Source organism: Echinococcus granulosus (genome assembly GCF_000524195.1).
Source record: "Echinococcus granulosus chromosome Unknown EG_S00106, whole genome shotgun sequence".
NCBI classification, from domain to species: domain Eukaryota; kingdom Metazoa; phylum Platyhelminthes; class Cestoda; order Cyclophyllidea; family Taeniidae; genus Echinococcus; species Echinococcus granulosus.
In genome coordinates this window covers 168740-188555 of record NW_020170486.1, presented here as the reverse complement: position 1 = coordinate 188555, position 19816 = coordinate 168740, and the positions used below count along the sequence as shown (strand labels likewise).

Genomic DNA, 19816 nt, shown 5'->3' with positions numbered 1-19816 from the left:
GATAACATGATATTATAGAATTTCCTGCGTCCGCAATCAAGTAGGAGCAATTTTTTGCCAAAAAGGAGAGATGATAGCCTACCAGCCGTGACTTCTGAAGCACGGAGATAATATGGAGGCTAATAAACCTGCGCAGTTAACCAAAACATTGAATGATCTGAGCGGAATGCTAAATAGTTGCTGCTGGGCTAACACGTATTCACTGTGCAAATTAAAATTATCTAACACGGAGAGCCGCTTCTTTGGTAATTCAAAGTAGTCAATATTTTCAAGTCATTTGCAAAGATACTTTTGTTGGGTTTTTCAGTCGGAAACGATCTCATATATAGGCGACTTTTTACTCAACAAATTGGTGTGATAGGCACTGCAACCTACTAAACACTCTATTTTCCGCTATTTTAAAGGTGCTTTTTGAAGGATCTCGACTGGATATAAAGCTTTTCTACTCATTGTTTTACCGTGCTGCGAGTTTGGCGAATACCAAGAAAGGGTTCTGATCACGTTTCCCCCCTGTACCCGTTATTCGTGTTGTGGGTCATTACCTGGTTATATTATTTCATGTGTATTTAATATGCATCACCTATGCCTTTAGGTATCTTTGTTTTATGTTTGATTGCGACTACACACTTGTCCATTTGTGCGATATTGTTAATTTACTCTTTTTACTTCTAACTAAATTGAAGGACTGTTAATTGCATTCAAGTTGTTTCAGCATTGTTTCTTATCTGTTTCGAACCTATTTCGGTGTAAACACGTTCATCTTTAATCTAGGAGGAGGGGATATGTCATCTTTTGCGTGCCTAGTGAGTTTATTTTGATGTAAATTTACACTTTAAAGGGTGTGTGCGAAGAACTTTGTGATACTTGCAAAGGCTTGGGTTGGAAGAAGCCTACAGATATTCAGTTTAAGGTTATTCCTTTTGCGTTGCAAGGCAAAGATATTGTCGGCTTAGCCGAAACTGGTAGTGGTAAAACGGGAGCATTTGCGATCCCAATCCTCCAAGTAGGGTCCATTTTCGTTATTTGCTGTTTCAGAATCTCTTGAGAAAACCACACTATAATTACGCTCTTATTCTAACTCCAACACGAGAACTTGCCCTTCAAATAAGGCAGCATTTTCTGGATATCGGTTCCAAATTTGGGCTTAAAGTTCTGTGTCTTGTTGGTGGCCAGCACGTTGAAGATCAGCATAAGGTCTTGAAGAATACGAAACACCACATAATTGTTGGTACACCTGGAAGAATAGTCTATCACATTGAGAATTCGAAGGAATTATGTCTTCAACGAATTCGCTATTTCGTTTTGGATGAAGCCGACCGAATGCTCGGTGGAAATTTTGACTCGCAATTAGAAACCATTTTGTCCAAGCTGCCAGAGAAGCGCAAAACTTACCTTTTTTCAGCTACTATGTCCGGAAATGTGAGTCAGCAATATTAGTATGACTTTTTCGTAGCTCGAGAAGCTGCAAACTGCCTGCCTTCGAATGCCTGTGCGTTTGGAAACCGCGAAGAAATATACAACTGTCGATAATCTGGACCATGCATTTGTATTCCTACCAGATCAGCGGAAAGATGCTTATGTAGTGAAGCTATTGGCAGATCTTTGTGGGAGCGTAAGCCTCAAACTTTGTATTTAACACATTCTTGAGTACAAAAACGTTCGCAACGAATTTTGTTGTGCCAAAAAAGTAAATTTCCTCCTTTCTCATGTATTCTTGTCGTTTTCATTTGCTCTCTCAGACCTGTGAGTCACGGACGATTGTATTCGTTGCTACTGCTCGAGAATCAGTTCGCCTGGGTGAAATCCTCAGGTTCATTACCAGTAGGGACCGTGTCGTCATTCTGAACGGTTTGATGCGCCAAGATAAACGTGGAGTTGCGTTTCAAAAGTTTAAATCGGGTGAAGCCAGCGTTATGGTTGCCACCGATTTAGCCTCCAGGTAGTGAATTAATTATTTACTTTCCTGTCTGATTTTGCTCTTCTGAGTGAGGTGCTTCTTTCCTTTAGAGGTCTTGATATTCCCGAAGTACAGTTGGTTATCAACTATGATATTCCAAGTCATCCTGCTTCATGGAGCGAGGCTGCAAAGGACTACATTCACCGCGTGGGTCGAACGGCGCGTGCTGGACGTCCGGGTCGAGCTGTATCTCTCGTCACTCCCTATTCTGTCACTCGTCTAAAAATTATTGAGTCTACTCTGGGTTACCAAATTACACAACTGGCTTGGGTTGATCCCTGCAAAACAGATCCTCAACTACTTAGTAAAGTCGCCGAAGCCGCTGCTCATGCAAAATCGGTGAGTGTTGATAGCGAATCAGGCGTCGATTTTTATGCTAGTGGGAAGTCTTTAGTTTGTATGAAACTTATTGTAGGCTCGCATTGAAGCGTATTCTATTGTCTTGCAAATGTGGTGTAAGGTAAAGCGGAGCATATTTTTTCTGTTTTACAGGTTATTCGTGCAAGTGACAAACGCCAAAAACGAATGGAGATGAGGCGCTCAAAGAAGCGAAAATTGGACCTTGCAAATACGAATGAGTCTGTCGAGCCACATTCAGAAGAATCTGGGGATGACATTTAGATACGCCACTTCTTGGTTTTGTAAATAAGAGTTGCTGATAAGTGTCCACCTAGCAGGCGCTGCACAGCTAAGGCTACTGGCTAGTGTGTGGGTAGTGCTTTGCACCCAGGTTCTCTTTGGTTGGCTGGGCTTCGTGTGTTGCGTGGGCTCCGAGTTCTCACATAGTTTGGGGGTGGTCATTGGCGCATTAAAGACCAGGCAGGGTAAGGGGGGTTGCACCGGCAAATCCTGTCGATTCATGGGGAATAGATTTTACACAGTTCAGTGAGGTAGTCTGTATTTATTGATATCGGCTGGAGAGCAGCTCCCATTAACTTAATCAGTGATATCTTCGTTATCAGTATAAGTAACTGCATCAGCAAACATTCAAATTAATAATCTTTTGTCGTCTTGTCATCTTCGTCCAAGATATCTATCAATACGCAAAAACAAGAAAATTTTGTTTAAAGTAATGTTAGTTTGTGCCGGTTACACGAGCGAGTTCGTAGTCGTCTTGGTAGTTTGGGCGATCCGCAAGCGAGATTGTGTGATGGTTCATAGCGATGAGCGTAAAGCAGGTAAGTTTCACTTTGAAAGCAGTTTAAGCAGTTAAACATCAAAGCCCATTTACCAGGTTTGCCCGTTATATCCGACATGCTTTGGGGAGGGATCATCATCCAACAAGGGAAACCAAAACACACGGTTCCTTGGATGATGTAGTTAGAGGTTTTCCAAACTTGGCGAATTTGAGCGGTTGTTCACAGAATCCAAGGTAATCGAGCTTGTGTGCCTCTACTCTATTGCAGGGTTTGCTCCCACATTCTTTCGTAGTCTGTTTTTTTGGTCAGGCTTTCACTTTAATGTAAATCTACTTGCTAAGTCTTAGAAGTTTAATTCGGTGACAACTGTGTTACTTTTTTTACCTAACTATGATGTCTGCCCATGTATGAGTCATAAAATAAATATCGCATAACGGCGGAATTATGTTCTGCAATTTTTACCTATTTCCCTCTTTTAGAATCTTGGTACTTTCCTAATCCTAATAATGACTATTTTAACTACTGCTTGCGCTCGGAGTGTGTGCTTTTTTACGCACTTGAACTGGCTTGATTTTCGTTTTTACACTTGAATGTTCAGGATGACTCCATCTTAACATTTTAAATCAACATTTTAACATGTTAACACTTCTTAAATGTTTTTTATGTTGTTTAGCAAAGTTGGTCCATAAGTTCACCTTCTCCACCTTATTTACTATTCATTTGACATTCATAGGGTACATTTTCTCTAGCGGTTTTCTTAGACATTCAATGAGTCAAACGTATATAGATACATTTGTCGACTACTTATGCCAAAAACGGATTGCTCCTAGTCTTCCCCTCTTTGCTCACTCATTGATTGGGCTTAACCTTGTATCGTTTTGAGGTGCGCCGGACTACTCTCCTGCTCAAGATTTTAAATGCCTTCCTAAATAAATAAATATTGCGTGACTCGGGCGTTGTTTGCATCAGGTTTTTGATGAATCCATTATTATGCTCTCTTAAGTTATTTTAACGCTATTTGCTATCTGGTAAGTTGTTTTTATTCCGAAAATATTTAAACATTCTTCGGTGGTATTAGTGAAGCTAATTTTGTTTAAGTTATGGAGTTAGTTGTCGTACATATCTCGCTATTTTTTTAGGAAATGTCTTATCCAACTTTTTACCTATCTCTCTTATTTACTCCACCATTACTAAGTGGAGGGATAAACTGGACTTTTTTCCGCGGTTTTTACATGAATTACAAACTTAGCCATCCTACTTTTGCTGATTTTTGGTGTTACCGACTTTCCGTACTTGATCGCTTTCGTCTTATTGCATATTTAATGAGGTGGGCACTACTAAGACCTGCCTGTGTTCTCTGTCCCACCTTGCAGGTCCGTGGAACTAATCCGTGTGTATTGTCATTCGTCAGATAATTTCTGTGTGTAATACTGAAAAAGTCGGCATTGAAAGGCCTTTACTTTATCGTGTACTTGTGAGTAATCGCCTCTCCCCAAATCCAGGTCATCTAAAGGGATCGCTGACTTTTCCGCTTATTTCGGTGACTGTTTTATTCCTATCTGCACTTCCTCCTGTCAAGTCACGAAAAATGTGGGAATTGCTAGTTTTTTGTCTGAATAGCTAAGTATCAGTTTATTACTCCCTGCTCACGCGAGACCCTTATTCCTCATTAGCCTACTTGGCAAAATATCATCAAATTTGAAGATCGGTGTCCGCTGTATGCCAGGCACTGTTCATTGTCTTTCGTCAGAGCAGTGCAAAACCTCACTTTGTTCCTTCTATTAAAAGGTCTTTTATCATTCCAGGGAGAATGGAGCTGAAAATCAGGTAGTTAATCGCGCCAGTTCGGTGGGAAACTTGATTGAACGTCATCCACACCCTTCTCCAGGGCGTTTACCTCCCATACCGAGTAGATTTCGGGTAAGTTGATGATTTTTAATGAGCTTCCTCTTTTTACCTCCTCTCATCTGTTTCAACTTTGGGTTCACAAATCTTCAATATTTGGGACAGGCCGTTCGCTTCTTCGATGCTTTCGATGTATTCATGCTACGCTTGCGTTATGATTTAAGGCACCTTGAAGAATTTTAGAAAATACCATGCAGCTATCTCGATTCGTGTTGTTGGCGAACAACAATCAGCACGCTTCGAGGAATGGTAGACCACACACACGCATACGCAGGAAATGCCATTTGGTGGAGGTCTCAGATTGTTTTTATTATCACCTCCAAGCCTGGTTTTATTTGTTTCTTTGTTAGTCTTACGCTCTCTGATGCAGTTACTCCCAATTAAAAGGCATCATTTCCTAATTAATTTGTTCTTTTCGGTGGTTGTGGGGCGCTAGGCAGCAGTAGATTTACTGACTCCGATCATCCGTCAATTGCTACTTGTGCCTTAATAAGTAGGCACATTAATCTTTTTAATCCCATAAAACAGACAGCCGGCGTTCTCAAGTATCACCTTTGCCAAATAGCGTTTTTTGTGGTTCGTAGAATAATGCATTCGTGTACTTAAATAAACATACCGACATTTGCAACAACAGCATTAGATTATGGTACACATTGCAAATAATTTATGCACCACTCGCGTGTATTTCTGTTTCCCCTTTCCAGTGCATCTGTAATTCCACTTCCCTCCTCCCTCATTTGTTTGGCCACACCCCAACGTGTTTTCCCGCAGTCTCAGGCACATTTGGAAGTGTCGAGCTGACCGCACCTTGTTTTGGCATGAACCTAGTGCTATCGTTCGTGCTCGTTAGTGCTCGAATCCTCTAAACTGCCTCAATGGCATTTTAACCTGTTTGCTGTTCGCGTTTCACCAATTCTGACCCAACATAGATCTGCTTAATCAGCACGTTGGTATGCCACTCCAGAGACAGTTGGAGGTGAGACATCCATTTATAACATGCCCTTCTACTCCTGCTATTTGGGGTGGCTTTCCCATGCACTTTGTGCCTTTTAATGGATCATCTTGGCTGCCTTAAGTACCCAAAAAGTGCACTTCTCGGCCCTGGTCCATCCCATATATCCACGCTTAGACGTATGCCGCGTCGGTTCACCGAGGCGCCAGCGCAGGCACGTTGGGGTACGTCGTCACGCCCTTCAACTGACTCAACGCTTTCCACTGCACGCTCTCGCCTGTCTGCTCTACTCACTAGTCCTGTGTGGGTGCGTGCGTGCGTGTGCGTACGTGCCTGTCTGTCTATCTACTTGTGCACCTGCTGCTTCGTCCTGCCTTGTGATGCCTGTGCGTGCGTGCGTGGTACTGAGCTTGTGCGTGAGGGGTATGCTCGCGTGCGTCCGCATTATCAACCAATACCATAGCTAAGGTTGTGCGTTACCTCAGTGTACCTACCTGCTTGTCTGTCTATCCACGTTGTTCCGTAACATTCGTGATGCGTGTGGGTGAGTGCGTGCGTGCTAGTGAGCTTGCGTGCTGGGTGTGTGAGTGAGGGTACGCTCGAATGCGCTCGCGTTGTTAACCAATACCATTGCTTAAATCGCGCGTTACCTCAGTGCGTGTATGTGTGTGTGTGTGTGCATGCTGTTGCTATGTTGGGGTGTGCATGCTTCAACACCCTCCGTTTAGGCTTGTGAAGTAGCCCAAGTAGCCAGTCCGTCAGTCAGTCCAATCGTCGCGGTGTATTGCACACACTAGCCAAAGTCAACTGGTGGTTTACTCAGCCATTAAAGGACCATGAATAGCGATTTTATGGTAAGAGAGTGAAAAATTATCCGTACATTTTGTGCATACACACTTTTATTTTTTTCTCCTTCAACCATATTTATAACCGGAATGGGGTTATTTATTTGCCACGTTCTTCTAAAAAAGTTAATAAAAAACGGCAATCAATCCATCATTTTTCAAGATACATACAATGGGAGCCTTTTTTGCCAAGTCGAGGTTCAGTTTAGTGTTTATTTTCGTGACACCGTGGTTGACAGATGGTCTCTACCCAGGCCGCATCGGCCAAATCGGATATGGTAGACGTGTTTGACAGCCTGTTGTGTCTTTTTCTGTGGTTGGTATGCTGTTTTTTATGCTACAGGTATTTATATCTTTTTGTTTATTTTGAGTGTTTCAGTCGTTGTGCACTTATTTATGCTCCGTTTTGGGTTTCTGAATGGATCAAACATTGCATCCTCGCTAACCTACGATGAGTTGATTCTACACAAATCTCACTCGAATGGAAGTGTTTATAATATTGTGTTTGTGCAAGACCTCCTTCCTTGAGAGGCTATTCTTAACAAAGAAATGTTGCACTGCTTAAATTGTTGTTTTATTGGCAATGCGAAAACCAGATACAGTGTGACACATTGTCTCCCGTGACAGGTAGATGAACTGCTCAATGCCGTCGAGGTCTTACTTCCAGTGAATGTTTTTTTTTGTGTGTTGCTTTAACAGCACCTCGTTCCTCTCTCCCTTTATGGGAAAGTGCATTCAGTTGTCTTCCCCACCTCCCTCCAAAATAATTATTTTTGGTGCTTTAATGCATTTTGTGTAAATTGCTCCGGCTTGGCTGCATTCTTCTTACCTAATTCAAGAGTTTTAGTTTACTAATAATCGTCTTCTATGCCGTTATTTAAAGGAAGAGCTGGCGGCGAAGCTGAATGCCAGACCTCAATTGCCCTTTCGTGGAGGCGCTCGCCGATGCGGTACTTCACCCATGATGGCGACAGAGCACACGTCCATCGCCTCGGGTGACACTACTCCTGGTTCTTTATCGCCTGGGTCGTTTTCGACCGTGGGGTTCGTGGTTAGAGACTTTGTCATTTCACTTCTCACTTTAACATTGTGCACACCTCGAAAGTGGGAGAATGTCCTTGTCTTGTCTCTGCAGGATTGTGCTTTTTTCCTGTAGTTACGATACCCAATTCTAGGCTCTTCTTTTTTTCCAAGTTTTAGCTATCTTTTAGCCAACTTACCTGTTTATGTTGTGACTGCGCTTAGTCCATTAATTCCTTTCTCATTTTTTAGTGTTCATTTCCCCTTTCACCGTTTTACCTTGTAATTTTGCATTCACTGCAAAGTTTAGGCTCATTTTTACCTTTTTGCGGAGGTCATCACAAAGTCTCGCCCTCGTTTCTACCAAGTTGCATCAGTTGTTAACTAATCTTTCTTTTCATTTTCAAGATTTTCATTGCTCACTGACCCAATTACTGGTTTTAGTTTTTTTTGCCTTTCCATGTTGTAGACCTCGCCTCCAATTAGGCACGTGATTGCTTCAGAAAAAAGTTGTTGTTTTTGTAAGAAACTTCGAGTAGGCCCTTTTGCTACTTGTTGTACCAGTGTTTTTCTAACCGTGTGTCCTGCCTGAGGGTAAGCTGTTCGTAGTCTACTTGATTAGGTACTTCTACGGCGTGTGACCCTATAAACCTGGCTCACAGACAAATGACCTTCTGTCGCCAACATGTTTGATCCACTAGATGAAATCATCATGGTGGAATTTCAAAGAAGAATTTTAGGCTAGTTTAAAGGATGAAATCATCGTGTGCTCATTCAGGGGTGTGCAAGGGCAAAAAGGCTTAGTACGGTGTGTTTTCTAGAGGTAGGCACAATGGGTGAAGCTGTGAATGTCAAAGCAAAATCTACTCTTCTGCGTGAACTCAATGGAGACGGGTTGGATAGAAGAAAATGCTTATCTGGTAACGAGGAGATTGGTCAGTCCTATGAACTGGTGTGCAAAGTGACCTCCACAAAGACTAGCAAACTAGACAAGAGCCTAGGCATCTGGTGGACTTGGACCTGATGATGAATACCCGTTTTTACCCTCAATATCTGGTGATGCAATTTTAAGAGCCTCCCCAGACAAATCAGTAGGCAGACAGCTTAGAAGTTTTGTCACATGCTCCCTTTGTGGTTAGCAGAACGGTTTCTACAAAGTCACACTTTGTACCCCTCATTGCCACATGTAGTCCAAAATGACGAGCACTGAGGGCTCGAAAGCGACGGCTACTCAAAAGTTGGATGTGTCAAAATATAAAAGTTATAAAATGACTAAAGGTTATCGGTCTTGTCCTTTGATATACATGTATTTCATTTCCGGATAACGTGTTACATGTGTGATTTATTGTGTATTATGACCTCCGGTTGCTAAAGCCGTAAAATGGTAGAACTACCCCGTCAATCCTTTGTTATTTTTAGTCGTAGAAGTCAAGAAGGCAGTGGTGTTCCGATTCAGGACTCCTACATGGAAGGCGCAAGGCTTCGAATCCGCCTTAATCGACAGCGTAAACATCGACCACGCGCAAGTCAACTCGATACCGGTGATTCCATCGGTTCCCTAGCCGCTACTTCTCCTCTCAATTGCATTGGCGAAGAGGACGGAGGTAGCTCGCCTCCGCCGCTGCTGGTTTCTCCAAAGCCCAGAACTTCTGTCAAAATTTCTTCCTCGGAATGTGAAAGTAGTGCGGAGGAGGTGTCACATAGCCCACGATCCTCCTCGTCTATCAATAGTGATATTTCTTCCGACGTCTCCGACTCAAAAATGAAACTGCTTTCTCAGGAAAGTCATGATAGCTTCACTGCTGAAAGAATCCGTTTTAATGACGACGATCAGGAAGGTTCTGGAGAAATGAAGGAAGTGTGAGTTGTTTTATCGCACTGTGCTTACACTATTTAATCTGTCCACCACACAGTCAGTCATTCACTCATCCACTAAAAGACCGCTGGCAATTTGAAGTTCATTTGTTCACTCACTTTTACAGTACATAAGCAAGTAAGCAGCGTGCGCACTTTAAGAGCGGAATGCGTTGTTTGTACTCGTTGCCCGGAGATAATTGGGCTTGTGCATGCACTCATTTGGTTTGAATAAAGTAGCTCACGCCATAAAACTAGAGGTAATTTAATAAGCTACGTTTGAAAAACAATTATTAGTATTTTTGTGCCTGTGACCTACAAATTGGCGCTCTCGTAACTCCACTTAATTGGAGTGTCTTAGTTATCGCATCCTCCTTAATATGCCCCCTTTTCAGACAGCGCCTTGTTGCCTTGACCACTTATTATGTTTGAGTGCCTTTGCTTCATGTATCCTATACTAACGCCTTTGGCTAGTAATATTACCAACCGGGTGCCGCAGTTTCTTTGCTCGTAACCATCGCTTTTTGTAGACGTACTTTTTATTGAAGGTCTTTCATCAATTTTACTGCATAGGAGTACTTACCCCTGTTCGTGATATAGTCGACACTGCATGGATGGTTTTATGCCATTTGCATGACATGAATGTCGGTAAATAATTTACGCGACCTTGTAGTACAACAGACTGTGCTTGGTAGATATGGTCACATCTTCACGTGGTCACCGGCAATGTAAAAAACCTTGTATTGTTTTCTTACTATTTCATTGAAATCGCTTCATCAATGCCACACACAAATCCCTCACTCAAGCCTCCACAATCGCTTCATTGTTTAGCAGTCCTTCAAAGCCGTTACAGCAAGGTGAGACATTTCATCATGAGACGTCACGTCAGAATATGTCGTCCCAAGGTGATGAAGAGAAGGACCAAGAACACACCTGGTTGTCAATTAGTGATGAGGCTCCTCACAATCGTGCGTTCGAAGTCAATGAGCAGGTAAAAGAATTATCCCACAAGGTTTCTAATCGGCCGATATCTATGCCTGTGGAGTTTTCAACAGCGTCAACCGCTACTCCTATTCGGACCCCCATTGTCACGCAAAAGGTGACCCCTCCCCCCTCGAGACTAGTGGAAGTGGAAGATGGTAGTGGGAAGGCGCCTCGATTGTCACCAACGTTGGGAGTGAACCTTCGTACTCGCATTGAGTCACAAAAATCAAAAATTGCGCCTTTGGATGAATCTGAGCCTTATCCAGCTGTGCGTTTGCGACCCACACCTCAAAAGAATGCTACACCTCAAAGTGATAAAGGCAGGGTAATGCTCTCATGTGTGTGTGTGTGTGTGTCAATGTTGTCTCGCACGCTCTCTTGCCTACTGCTTGCATGCTTTCCCGCGCTCTCTCTCTGTGTGTGTGCGTGTGGTCAATGTTGTTGCTGTTTTCACACACCCTACTCACTAATTTAACCCTCACCTGCACTAACGAATGCGTGACCCTTTTCCTCTCTCCATTTTGGTGGCAGCTATCACCCGACTAATTCTGTCTTATTGTACCTTGTTTTTAAATTAGTTTAGGGATTATAGCGCCGCTTTGAAGGCTAGACCACAATTAGTGCATTATGAATTCAGTTTGAGTTCTTTTAAGGCAGTAAAAAAGTGAACTTGTCAATCAAATGATGCCTATTAGTACTGTTTTCTTTTACAAACAACCTGATGTCACAAGCTAGGAGTGAGTGGTTAAAGTCTTCCCCCTACTTTTTTGCAATCATCAACTTATCATGCCCCTACCTCTACACTTTCACCTCAATCGGGTTTTAATGGCTTTTGTAGACCAAATTCGCCAGCGCGGTCATTGAGCGCGACGCAAACCGACACTCCCGGGTGTGCGAACTTGTCAAAATCTTCCAGCAAGGAAGGACCACGTGAATCCCACTTCTAACTTGCATCCACCTTTGAGATGTTATCTATCGTTCCGTACTCCATTTCACCTGCTGGATGCTAATTTCACGTGAGGAGGACAATACGGACCCTCAATCAGCACATTGTTTTACCATCACCGCCTTGTGTGAGTCTTTCTCTCTGCCTTGCATCGCTTTGCACACACCTCCCTGCATTAACTTCTTCCTCTCACCTTCCCTTGCCCCTTCTTTCGCGTAAAAGGTCTTCCTTATGTTCCAAACAAATTCTCCCCCCCCCTTCTTCTCTCATCCTCATTATTCTACAAACAAAGAGGAAAAGAAATTCTGATTCTTTCGAACCCTCAAATGCCCTTGTATATGTGTCGAATATCTACGGCGCTCGTGTGGCGCTTTTGTTTTATTTTTACCAATGCACCCGAATTGAAGTTTTTATTACTCAGGTATTGCATTAAGTGCTTCTTTTTTCCTTTTTATTTAATAGCTCGTTGACAGAATGATGCGTTAATCTCCTCCCTCCCCACCCCCCTTCCACCTCTTGACAGGATAGGTGGTGTGTGTGTGTGTGTGTGCGCAAGTTAATTAGGTCTAGCCCTTATCCTTCTTACTGTGACGAACAACTTCAACCGTGGCACTCTTGGTCTAGGGCAATCATCACTAGTTTCGATTGATGCATTCCTAGACGATGCTCCGTTGTTGCTGTTGCGGCTTTTGTTTTGCCTATTTTGTCATCCATCAGGAGACTCTAAGGGTAACTAGGATGATGGTATCAACTGAGACACTTGGATCCATTTTTAATGACGAGCTTTCCCCATTCACATCAAGAGGACTCAATAATGATAGCATGTCTGTTTTTATTTTGAATTACACGAGAAGTGCTTGAACGTTGCGGGATTGTGCCTTACTTCTTGGTTTCTGGTATCAGGTTCGGGGGTGCCTTTCTTAGGGGTCTAATTAGCTCCACACTGCCCTTTACGACACTGGCCACCATGCGATCTCTGGATTGGCACTGGAAGGCATTTTTTTGCTGAAATAGGGTGAGGGCAATGGGATAGAGAAGGGTGTACAGCATAAAACGCTCCGAAGTGTTCATAATGTTCCTTATAAATTTGGGTAGAAACTGCCTTATGTAGAGGTCTACTGACATACTTTTGCGATGATGGCCAACCTCAAAGAAGGTTGTACAATGCACTCCATGGAACTGCACTTTTGGTACACCCAATTTTGCCAGTAGCTGGATTGCGTTGGAGTATTGCATCACCTTGAGAGACATTGACTCTGTTAAGTGGCCTCCCATGCCTCCACTGAATGACGCTGAGACGAGAACTGACTTGACAGCGGCTAGAAGATGGGCGTCGTTACTTAGAATGCTTAGACATATGTCCAATTCCTCTTCACTCCCCAATTTAATATCGTCTAGCAGCAGACCGAAGACCACAATTTTGGTCCTCTCCTCTGGATTTACTTGGGAATGGGAAGCAGGGAAGAGTACAAGCAGACGTCTTCTTAATTCACTTTCAATGTCATCACGTCTCATGCTTCACGGGTGGGCATTGATGGGGCGACACCTACTTCCCCACGTGGTATTGATTAATCTTCGGGTTAGACAGTGGGCCCCTACAGAGATGAACCGAATCGGCAGAGTTCACCTCCTGATTTTTCACTGGTTGACCTCCGCAGTGGCATCAATTTTTTTTTCTTTTTTTAACTTACTAGGAGCAGGTGTGGTAGAAGTGTTCAGCTTTTGGCAAGATCCGGGCGTTACGTTAAGGTTAGTGGAGAATGCCGGCAATGAACTAAATCAGCTTTTCTCACTAAGCGCTGTAGGCATTTTAGAGCAACAAAATAATTGCGTAATTTTCTTCCTGTGCGAAAATTAGAACGTTTATTATTGATGGGTGTCCTACAGGGGCATCAACAAGTAGCTGCATGTGAAAGTTCAAATGCCATTAATTGTGACAATAATTCGTAAACAAATGTGCTGGTCGAATGCGTTCAAGGGGGTGAAAGGGGTTGTTACTTGTGGCAGAATTTTGGAGACAATTTAATCAGAAAGTGGTGAAAGTAGGACGCTCCTAAAATAAATTTGCTCTTCGCTTTTATAGGCGATCTTTTATATTATCGTTAAATAAGGAAAATTGGCACGGGTGATAAATTCTGAGAGAATCGCCAAAGGAGTGTAATGGATAGGTCCCAAAAAACAATCCAATCGAATATATTTTAGCGCATAGGTCAAAACAAAATAAATCTTAGACGAAAACCACAGAGTTTTCTAATGATTTACTGCTTAATTTGTAAAAAATATTTTTAAAACCTGCTCGCTTTTGTGCAGATATTTTTCTTACTGCCTAACTTTAGTAACAAATTATTTTTAAAGAAGTTTTAGAAAGCATTAGTAATGAGGATTAGTGGGTAAAAAACATTCGGCGGGTCACTCAATCAAATACATTAAAAGACACCAAACTAAGACTGTAATTTATAAGGACAAATTTTGCTAAACAATTCACTTAATTACTGCGTAGCTATCAAATTGAAATTATTCCTTTTTAAACAGCACATGAAGTAAAGGAATAAACAACCTGCACACTTTTTAAATCGTCGTGTGAATAGCTGTGCGTCATGAATGGGAATGTCGCTATACTTGATGCCGGTGCGCAATATTGCAAGGTCTGTTTGGTTAGTTGTAATTACTTGTATGCCCGAAGGTTATTGATAGACGAGTGCGTGAGTTAAATGTTCATTCAGAAATCCTGCCCTTGGACAGTTCTTTGGATGATATCTTGGAAAAAGGCTATAAGTAGTTTTTCATTTGACGCTTGTATCTCAGAGCTATAATAATCTCTGGTGGCCCGGAATCGGTAGTGGACAGTGATAATTTGGCTTTCGACCGTAAAATACTTGAAGGTCGCTTACCTGTTCTGGGGATATGTTATGGGATGCAGGTATTTTGAGCACTGATATTAAATTTTGCAGCTGATTAATTATCTTAGCGGTGGTAAAGTCGACAAAGCTCATACGCGTAGAGATGGACAATCTACAATCCGTTTGGACACATCGTCTCCTCTTTTTTGGTAAGGGCGTTTTGTACATTTATCTGCTGTCCGTTTAGCGGTCTTCAATCCGAGGAGGTTGTGCTTTTAACCCACGAGGACCGGTGCACGGTTATCGCTGAGGGTTTTTTAACTATTGCGGTTCTTGATGACTATGTGGTTGGTATGTCTTTGAAGAAATTTTTCTGTTTAATTACTTGTATTATCGTTTTGGTGGTTTTCATTTGTGCTTATTTTCCGTTGAGTTTTGTGTGAAATTTTTCTGCCTGACTCTTTATTCGGTTTCACCGTAAACAAAAATCTTTTTGCTCTTTCTGATCATAATTTCTGTTTGCTCTATAGGTTTCATTTACCTTAGTTACACTCATTTATTACATCATGTTTGCGCATTAACTAATTTTTGGTGGCTTGAATTGCTGGCAGCCGGCTAATGACTTCAGTACATTGTTTTGGTAGGACTGCCAGACTTTTCTTATTCCAGCTATGTCAAAACCCGAACTTAACCTTTATGGGGTTCAGTTTCATCCGGAAGTCGACTTAACAGCAAAAGGAAAAGATATACTATCAAATTTCTTGTTTAAAATTGCTGGTTTTACGCCAAACTTTCGAGTGGAGGACCGCCTGGATTCGTGTATCGAACACCTTCAAAACGTGGTTGGAGAAAGAAAAGTTTTGGTAGGCTTTTATCATTCTGCAACTAATATCCAAATTGGGGCTAAAAAACATCATTTTTCAATCAATTAAATCCTAATCCTATCTTTAGTTATCTTGCTTTAATCAACTGGGTAGAGGTAAATGACAGCGCCAAAGTTTCGCCTTGTAATATCGCTTTCTCTGATACTTTAGGGCAGCACTTTAAAGGTCAAAATTCCCAACTCTTGGTCACTTTGTATCTCTGGTTTTTGAGTTTATCTCACTTGCCCCGTGATTGAGTATTCGTTACTTCTAATTAAAATGCGATTTGAAATCTTCCCCCTGTAGTAGATAGCTAGTCTTACTGCTCCATCTACTGAAGCATCTTTGCTCACGGTCTCATTGGTCATATTTTGCGCCCTTCCAGTTTCTACTCAGTGGAGGTGTTGACTCAACTGTATGCGCTGCTATTGCACAGAAGGCTCTCAAACCGGAACAGATTTGTGCCGTTCATATTAACAATGGCTTCCTGCGGAAAAATGAATCTGAGTCGATATTGGAAGCCCTAAGCAAACTCGGTCTTAGTGGTATGTTAGTTTTCATGTTTAGCGAATTATGCACCTCGTTTGATGTCATCCCTTCCCCGTGTGGCTATTAGTTCTGTTCGTTTTTTGGACTATGTAATCTTCATGAAAAAGCTTCATTTTGAAGGCTGAATCGGTCTGCAGATGGCAATTCACTATTAATCAAATCGCCTCTATATCTTTTGTCCCAAGCACAACCTGTCGTCCATTTTCAAGGGATTCTTAATGCCTTAAAGCATATGCTAAGTACTGATGCAATTAAGAATGCGATATAGTGGCTAACCATAGCTTACAATTTCGATGCATAACTTTTAAACCTATTTCCGACCTGGTGTTCTCATGAAATGATGTTGAGATCTAAGTATATCTATTGCTTAATCGCACATTCCTGTTTCTTGTTCTTTTTTTGGTTAATCACATATATCTTTTTAGTGAAGTATGTGAATGCCTCATTACGCTTCTACTCTGGTGTGACCACCTATCAAGTGCCTGTAGACACCTCAGCACTGGCGCCAGCCAGTCTCCTTTGTAAAGCAACTCAAGGAGCGAATGCTGCTGGAGAGACTGCGGAACATCCTAGGGCAATGGAGGTGGACAATAATGAAAATAATGCCGATTTGTCTCCTAAGGTCATTCATGGAGGAGTTGTGCCCTACCACGAGATTCGCAACATTCCCATCGGTCCTCTCAACTTGCATGTCGTCAATCCAGAAGAAAAACGCAAGATTATTGGGGACGTCTTTATTCGAGTGGCTGAAGAGACTTGGCAGGACATGAAACTGAATCCAGAGGAGTTCCTCTTTTGTCAAGGTATTATTCTAACCGCTACTCACTGCGTGGGCTATTTATGGCTTCACTTCTTTTCCAAATTTTCTTGAATGCATTTAGCATTAACCGACTAATTGGTACGGTTTTGTAACTTCAGGAACCCTGCGACCAGATCTCATTGAATCAGCGTCTACATCTGTCACCAAAAAAGCTGATTTGATCAAAACTCACCATAATGTTTCGGACCTTGTCAAGAAGCTCAGTCAAGAGGTAAGTTGGATGCTCTTGTGACCTCACGCCGTTGGTGTCAAACAACTGGCTCTCTATCATTTACTCTGTCGATGACGGCAAACGGAGTACGTATTTCGGCACGGTTTTTTGCAGGGTCGGGTGATCGAACCCTTAGCTGATTTCCATAAGGATGAGGTGCGCTCTATTGGCCGACTGCTTGGTTTACCCGAGGAGGTTGTGGAACGTCATCCTTTTCCCGGACCCGGTCTAGCTGTTCGTATTCTTTGTGCCAATGAGCCATTTGTAGAACGTGACTTTCCGGAGACCACCAGTCTAATCAAAATGATAGCGGGCTATTCGGCAATGTCACAGAAGGCAAATTACTTCTACTTTGTTTTTTCAAGTAACATCTATTAGTACTGTTGAACTTGGGTGCTTGACTTCTTTTTTAGCCGCACGCTCTGTTGAGTAAGATTAATTCTGCCATCAATTCAGACGAGCAGCGAAGGCTTAACGCGATCACCGCTGGCGGGGCTCTTGCTGCTCAAATTTTGCCCATTCGCTCCGTCGGTGTTCAAGTAAGTCTACTCATTTTGCTAACCTACGGTATATGCATTGACTGTGTGTGCAATTTCTCCTTTAACTCACACCACGAAGAGACAGAGAAGGATGGCAATTTGTCTTTTTATTACATCATGTTGGCAGGGTGACTGCAGGTCCTACAACTACGTTTGCGTCGTTTCGTCAGACAAGGAACCCGACTGGCGTTCTCTCTTCTTCATAGCTCAAATCATTCCCCGCATATGTCACAATATAAACAGGTTGGTGTGGAAATTAATTTTGTTTTTCTGATGGTGCCACATGACTAAACTCACTCCGTGGCCCCACATTTGATGGCATGCCTAGTGCCTTTATCCACCGCCATATCAAAATTTGGCATGTATTATCGGAGAGCAATGGAGTCTCATCAGACGCCTTAAAGTGGTCTCCCTTAAAACCCCTTCCTCCCAGCTTGTGCTCTCAGGCAGAAGTCATGTCAGTACACCGCTTTCGTTCCACCGCGCGTTAGTAAATCACCATTGCTTGTCTTTGCAATTCGGACAATATTGTGGACATAAGTGAAAGCGTGCTAGTGTGTGTGGGCTCCCTTTTAATTAGGGAAGCTGGGAAGCATTCCTAACCTCGATCAAATGAGGGATAAATTCTTAAATCCAATTCGCTGTACTCTTTACGACTCGACTACATCATCTCCTTTGTCCCTCTTTCCTACTGGCACCACCAAAATTAGCTCAGTGCGCCATTGTACGCGGCTCTAATTTACCAAAAATAGTCAGTAGGGCTAGGCTGTGCTGCTCACTGCCCATCTAATAGTTGCCATGGCCTACCGTCCTGTTTTGGCTGTGAAAGGATCCTTTTTTTTGCCTCAACTCCTAGTCCAAAAAAGGGACCGCCCAAACCGATGTTTAATAAACGGCAAATCTCATTTTGCACACGCAAAGATGGTCATCCACTTTATCTCACCGCACCGGTGTCATTGTGCCTGCCATCGTATTTTGAGTCTTTTCTGTGTGTGTGTATGCGTGTGTGTGCAAGAGAGGTGACTGTGGGTGAATAGATTTGCATAAAAATTAGCTGCCTTCATAGACGTGTTTTGTGCAACCAAATGGTGTGACAGAAGGTGTTTGTGCAAGTATGCCGCCTATGCTCATCTCCAACACTGCCTTGCGCGGTCTTTCATGCCTTGCATAACCTCTTCCGCATTGACCTTTGACCGATTAGGTTTTAGTCCTGTTAACTTTGTCCAAAAGCCTAAGCATGAGTCTTTATGTTGTTTGACTCCCTAAAATGCCCTTTTTACTTCTTCCAATCCTACAGAGTGGTCTTCGCATTTGGATCACAGATAAAGTTCTCGGTGAGCGACGTCACTGTGACCTACCTCCGCGAGCCGGTTATTGAGACTCTGCGGGAGGTGGACGCGAGGGTGAACGCCGTGTTGTTGCAGGAAGGATGCATGCGCCGTGTGGCTCAAATACCCGTTGTGCTTATCCCAATCCACTTTGACCGTGATCCCGCCAACATGATGGCCGCCTCCTCCATCCTTCGCTCGGTTGTGTTGAGGCCATTCATTACCTCCGACTTCATGACGGGTCTGCCTGCTATGCCTGGTGTTGACCTACCGCTTCAGGTGCGTGGACGTGGGTTCGCAGCATTCGTGCCATAGATAAATTAAGCCTTGGGAATCGGTCCTAGAAGATGAGACAAAGGTTTTTAAAGCTTTCCTTTTAAGGATATTTTAAAAGTAGGGTGTGTTTCCGTTTTAGGTTGTTGAAAAGATAGTAAAGGCAGCCGAGGAAGTGGCCGGAATTTCGCGCGTTCTCTACGACATGACTGCAAAACCGCCGGCCACGATTGAGTGGGAGTAGTCGATCCCCCACCCTCTCTGCTGGCAATTTCATGATTAGGAAGACACCACATTCACATGCATTAATCCAGCATTTTTAATTACTTGGTCTTCTCTGAATAGCCGTGTTGGTTGGTGGAGAGGGGGTGGCATTGAAACTGCGATCGGGTTGCTCGGCTGCCAGTCTCGCTGCTGACGGACTGCTGTTGGATCGGGCCGTTGCTGACTGTCAGTCGGGATTAAAAGTGGATGGTGAAGTCCAGATCACGGAGCCCTCTGGTACAACTGCGATTAACGAAGGAATTTAACAGAATTTTGCTGTCAAATGACGATGCCTCGTCCATGCGAGTGCAGACAGTTTGGGGTCGTGCTTGTCAAAATATGTGAACAATGTCGGGGTTGCGCACGCGTGCGCTGTCGTAACGGTGAGTCGGCAGCATGCATCAACCCCCTCCCCCCTTCATGGGACATTCCGTCCTCGTTGCAGGCTGTCCGTCGGCAGGCCTTGCCTAATCACCTGAATCAGCGTGGGAGGCACCTGTTCTCCTTTCGGCACTGTATATCCGCAC

At 43.1% G+C, this 19816-nt stretch overlaps 4 protein-coding genes across 4 annotated transcripts; 3 read left to right on the top strand and 1 right to left on the bottom strand. All coding sequences in view use genetic code 11, as the record gives it.

Moving 5' to 3' along the window:
• Positions 1-782: 782 nt before the first annotated feature.
• Positions 783-2578, top strand: EGR_08438 (Putative ATP-dependent RNA helicase; the record flags this gene model as incomplete). Its single annotated transcript, XM_024497687.1, has 7 exons — positions 783-803; positions 839-1003; positions 1036-1419; positions 1454-1612; positions 1740-1939; positions 2008-2296; positions 2450-2578. The coding sequence occupies 7 exons, from the start codon at positions 783-785 to the stop codon at positions 2576-2578; spliced, it is 1347 nt and encodes a 448-aa protein (XP_024347906.1).
• A 3475-nt stretch (positions 2579-6053) lies between these two features.
• Positions 6054-11590, top strand: EGR_08437 (hypothetical protein; the record flags this gene model as incomplete). Its single annotated transcript, XM_024497686.1, has 6 exons — positions 6054-6386; positions 7038-7118; positions 7682-7842; positions 9238-9678; positions 10504-10981; positions 11495-11590. 6 exons carry the CDS (start codon positions 6054-6056, stop codon positions 11588-11590), a joined length of 1590 nt encoding a protein of 529 aa, XP_024347905.1.
• An 891-nt stretch (positions 11591-12481) lies between these two features.
• Positions 12482-13117, bottom strand: EGR_08436 (hypothetical protein; the record flags this gene model as incomplete). Its single annotated transcript, XM_024497685.1, has 1 exon — positions 12482-13117. The coding sequence occupies one exon, from the start codon at positions 13115-13117 to the stop codon at positions 12482-12484; it is 636 nt and encodes a 211-aa protein (XP_024347904.1).
• A 1082-nt stretch (positions 13118-14199) lies between these two features.
• EGR_08435 (GMP synthase [glutamine-hydrolyzing]) lies at positions 14200-19269 on the top strand (the record flags this gene model as incomplete). The annotated part of the gene is made up of 14 exons (XM_024497684.1): positions 14200-14256; positions 14286-14377; positions 14408-14522; positions 14554-14651; positions 14690-14793; positions 15112-15305; positions 15691-15850; positions 16280-16657; positions 16773-16885; positions 17000-17239; positions 17299-17424; positions 17552-17667; positions 18722-19031; positions 19168-19269. 14 exons carry the CDS (start codon positions 14200-14202, stop codon positions 19267-19269), a joined length of 2205 nt encoding a protein of 734 aa, XP_024347903.1.
• Between the last annotated feature and the right edge of the window lie 547 nt (positions 19270-19816).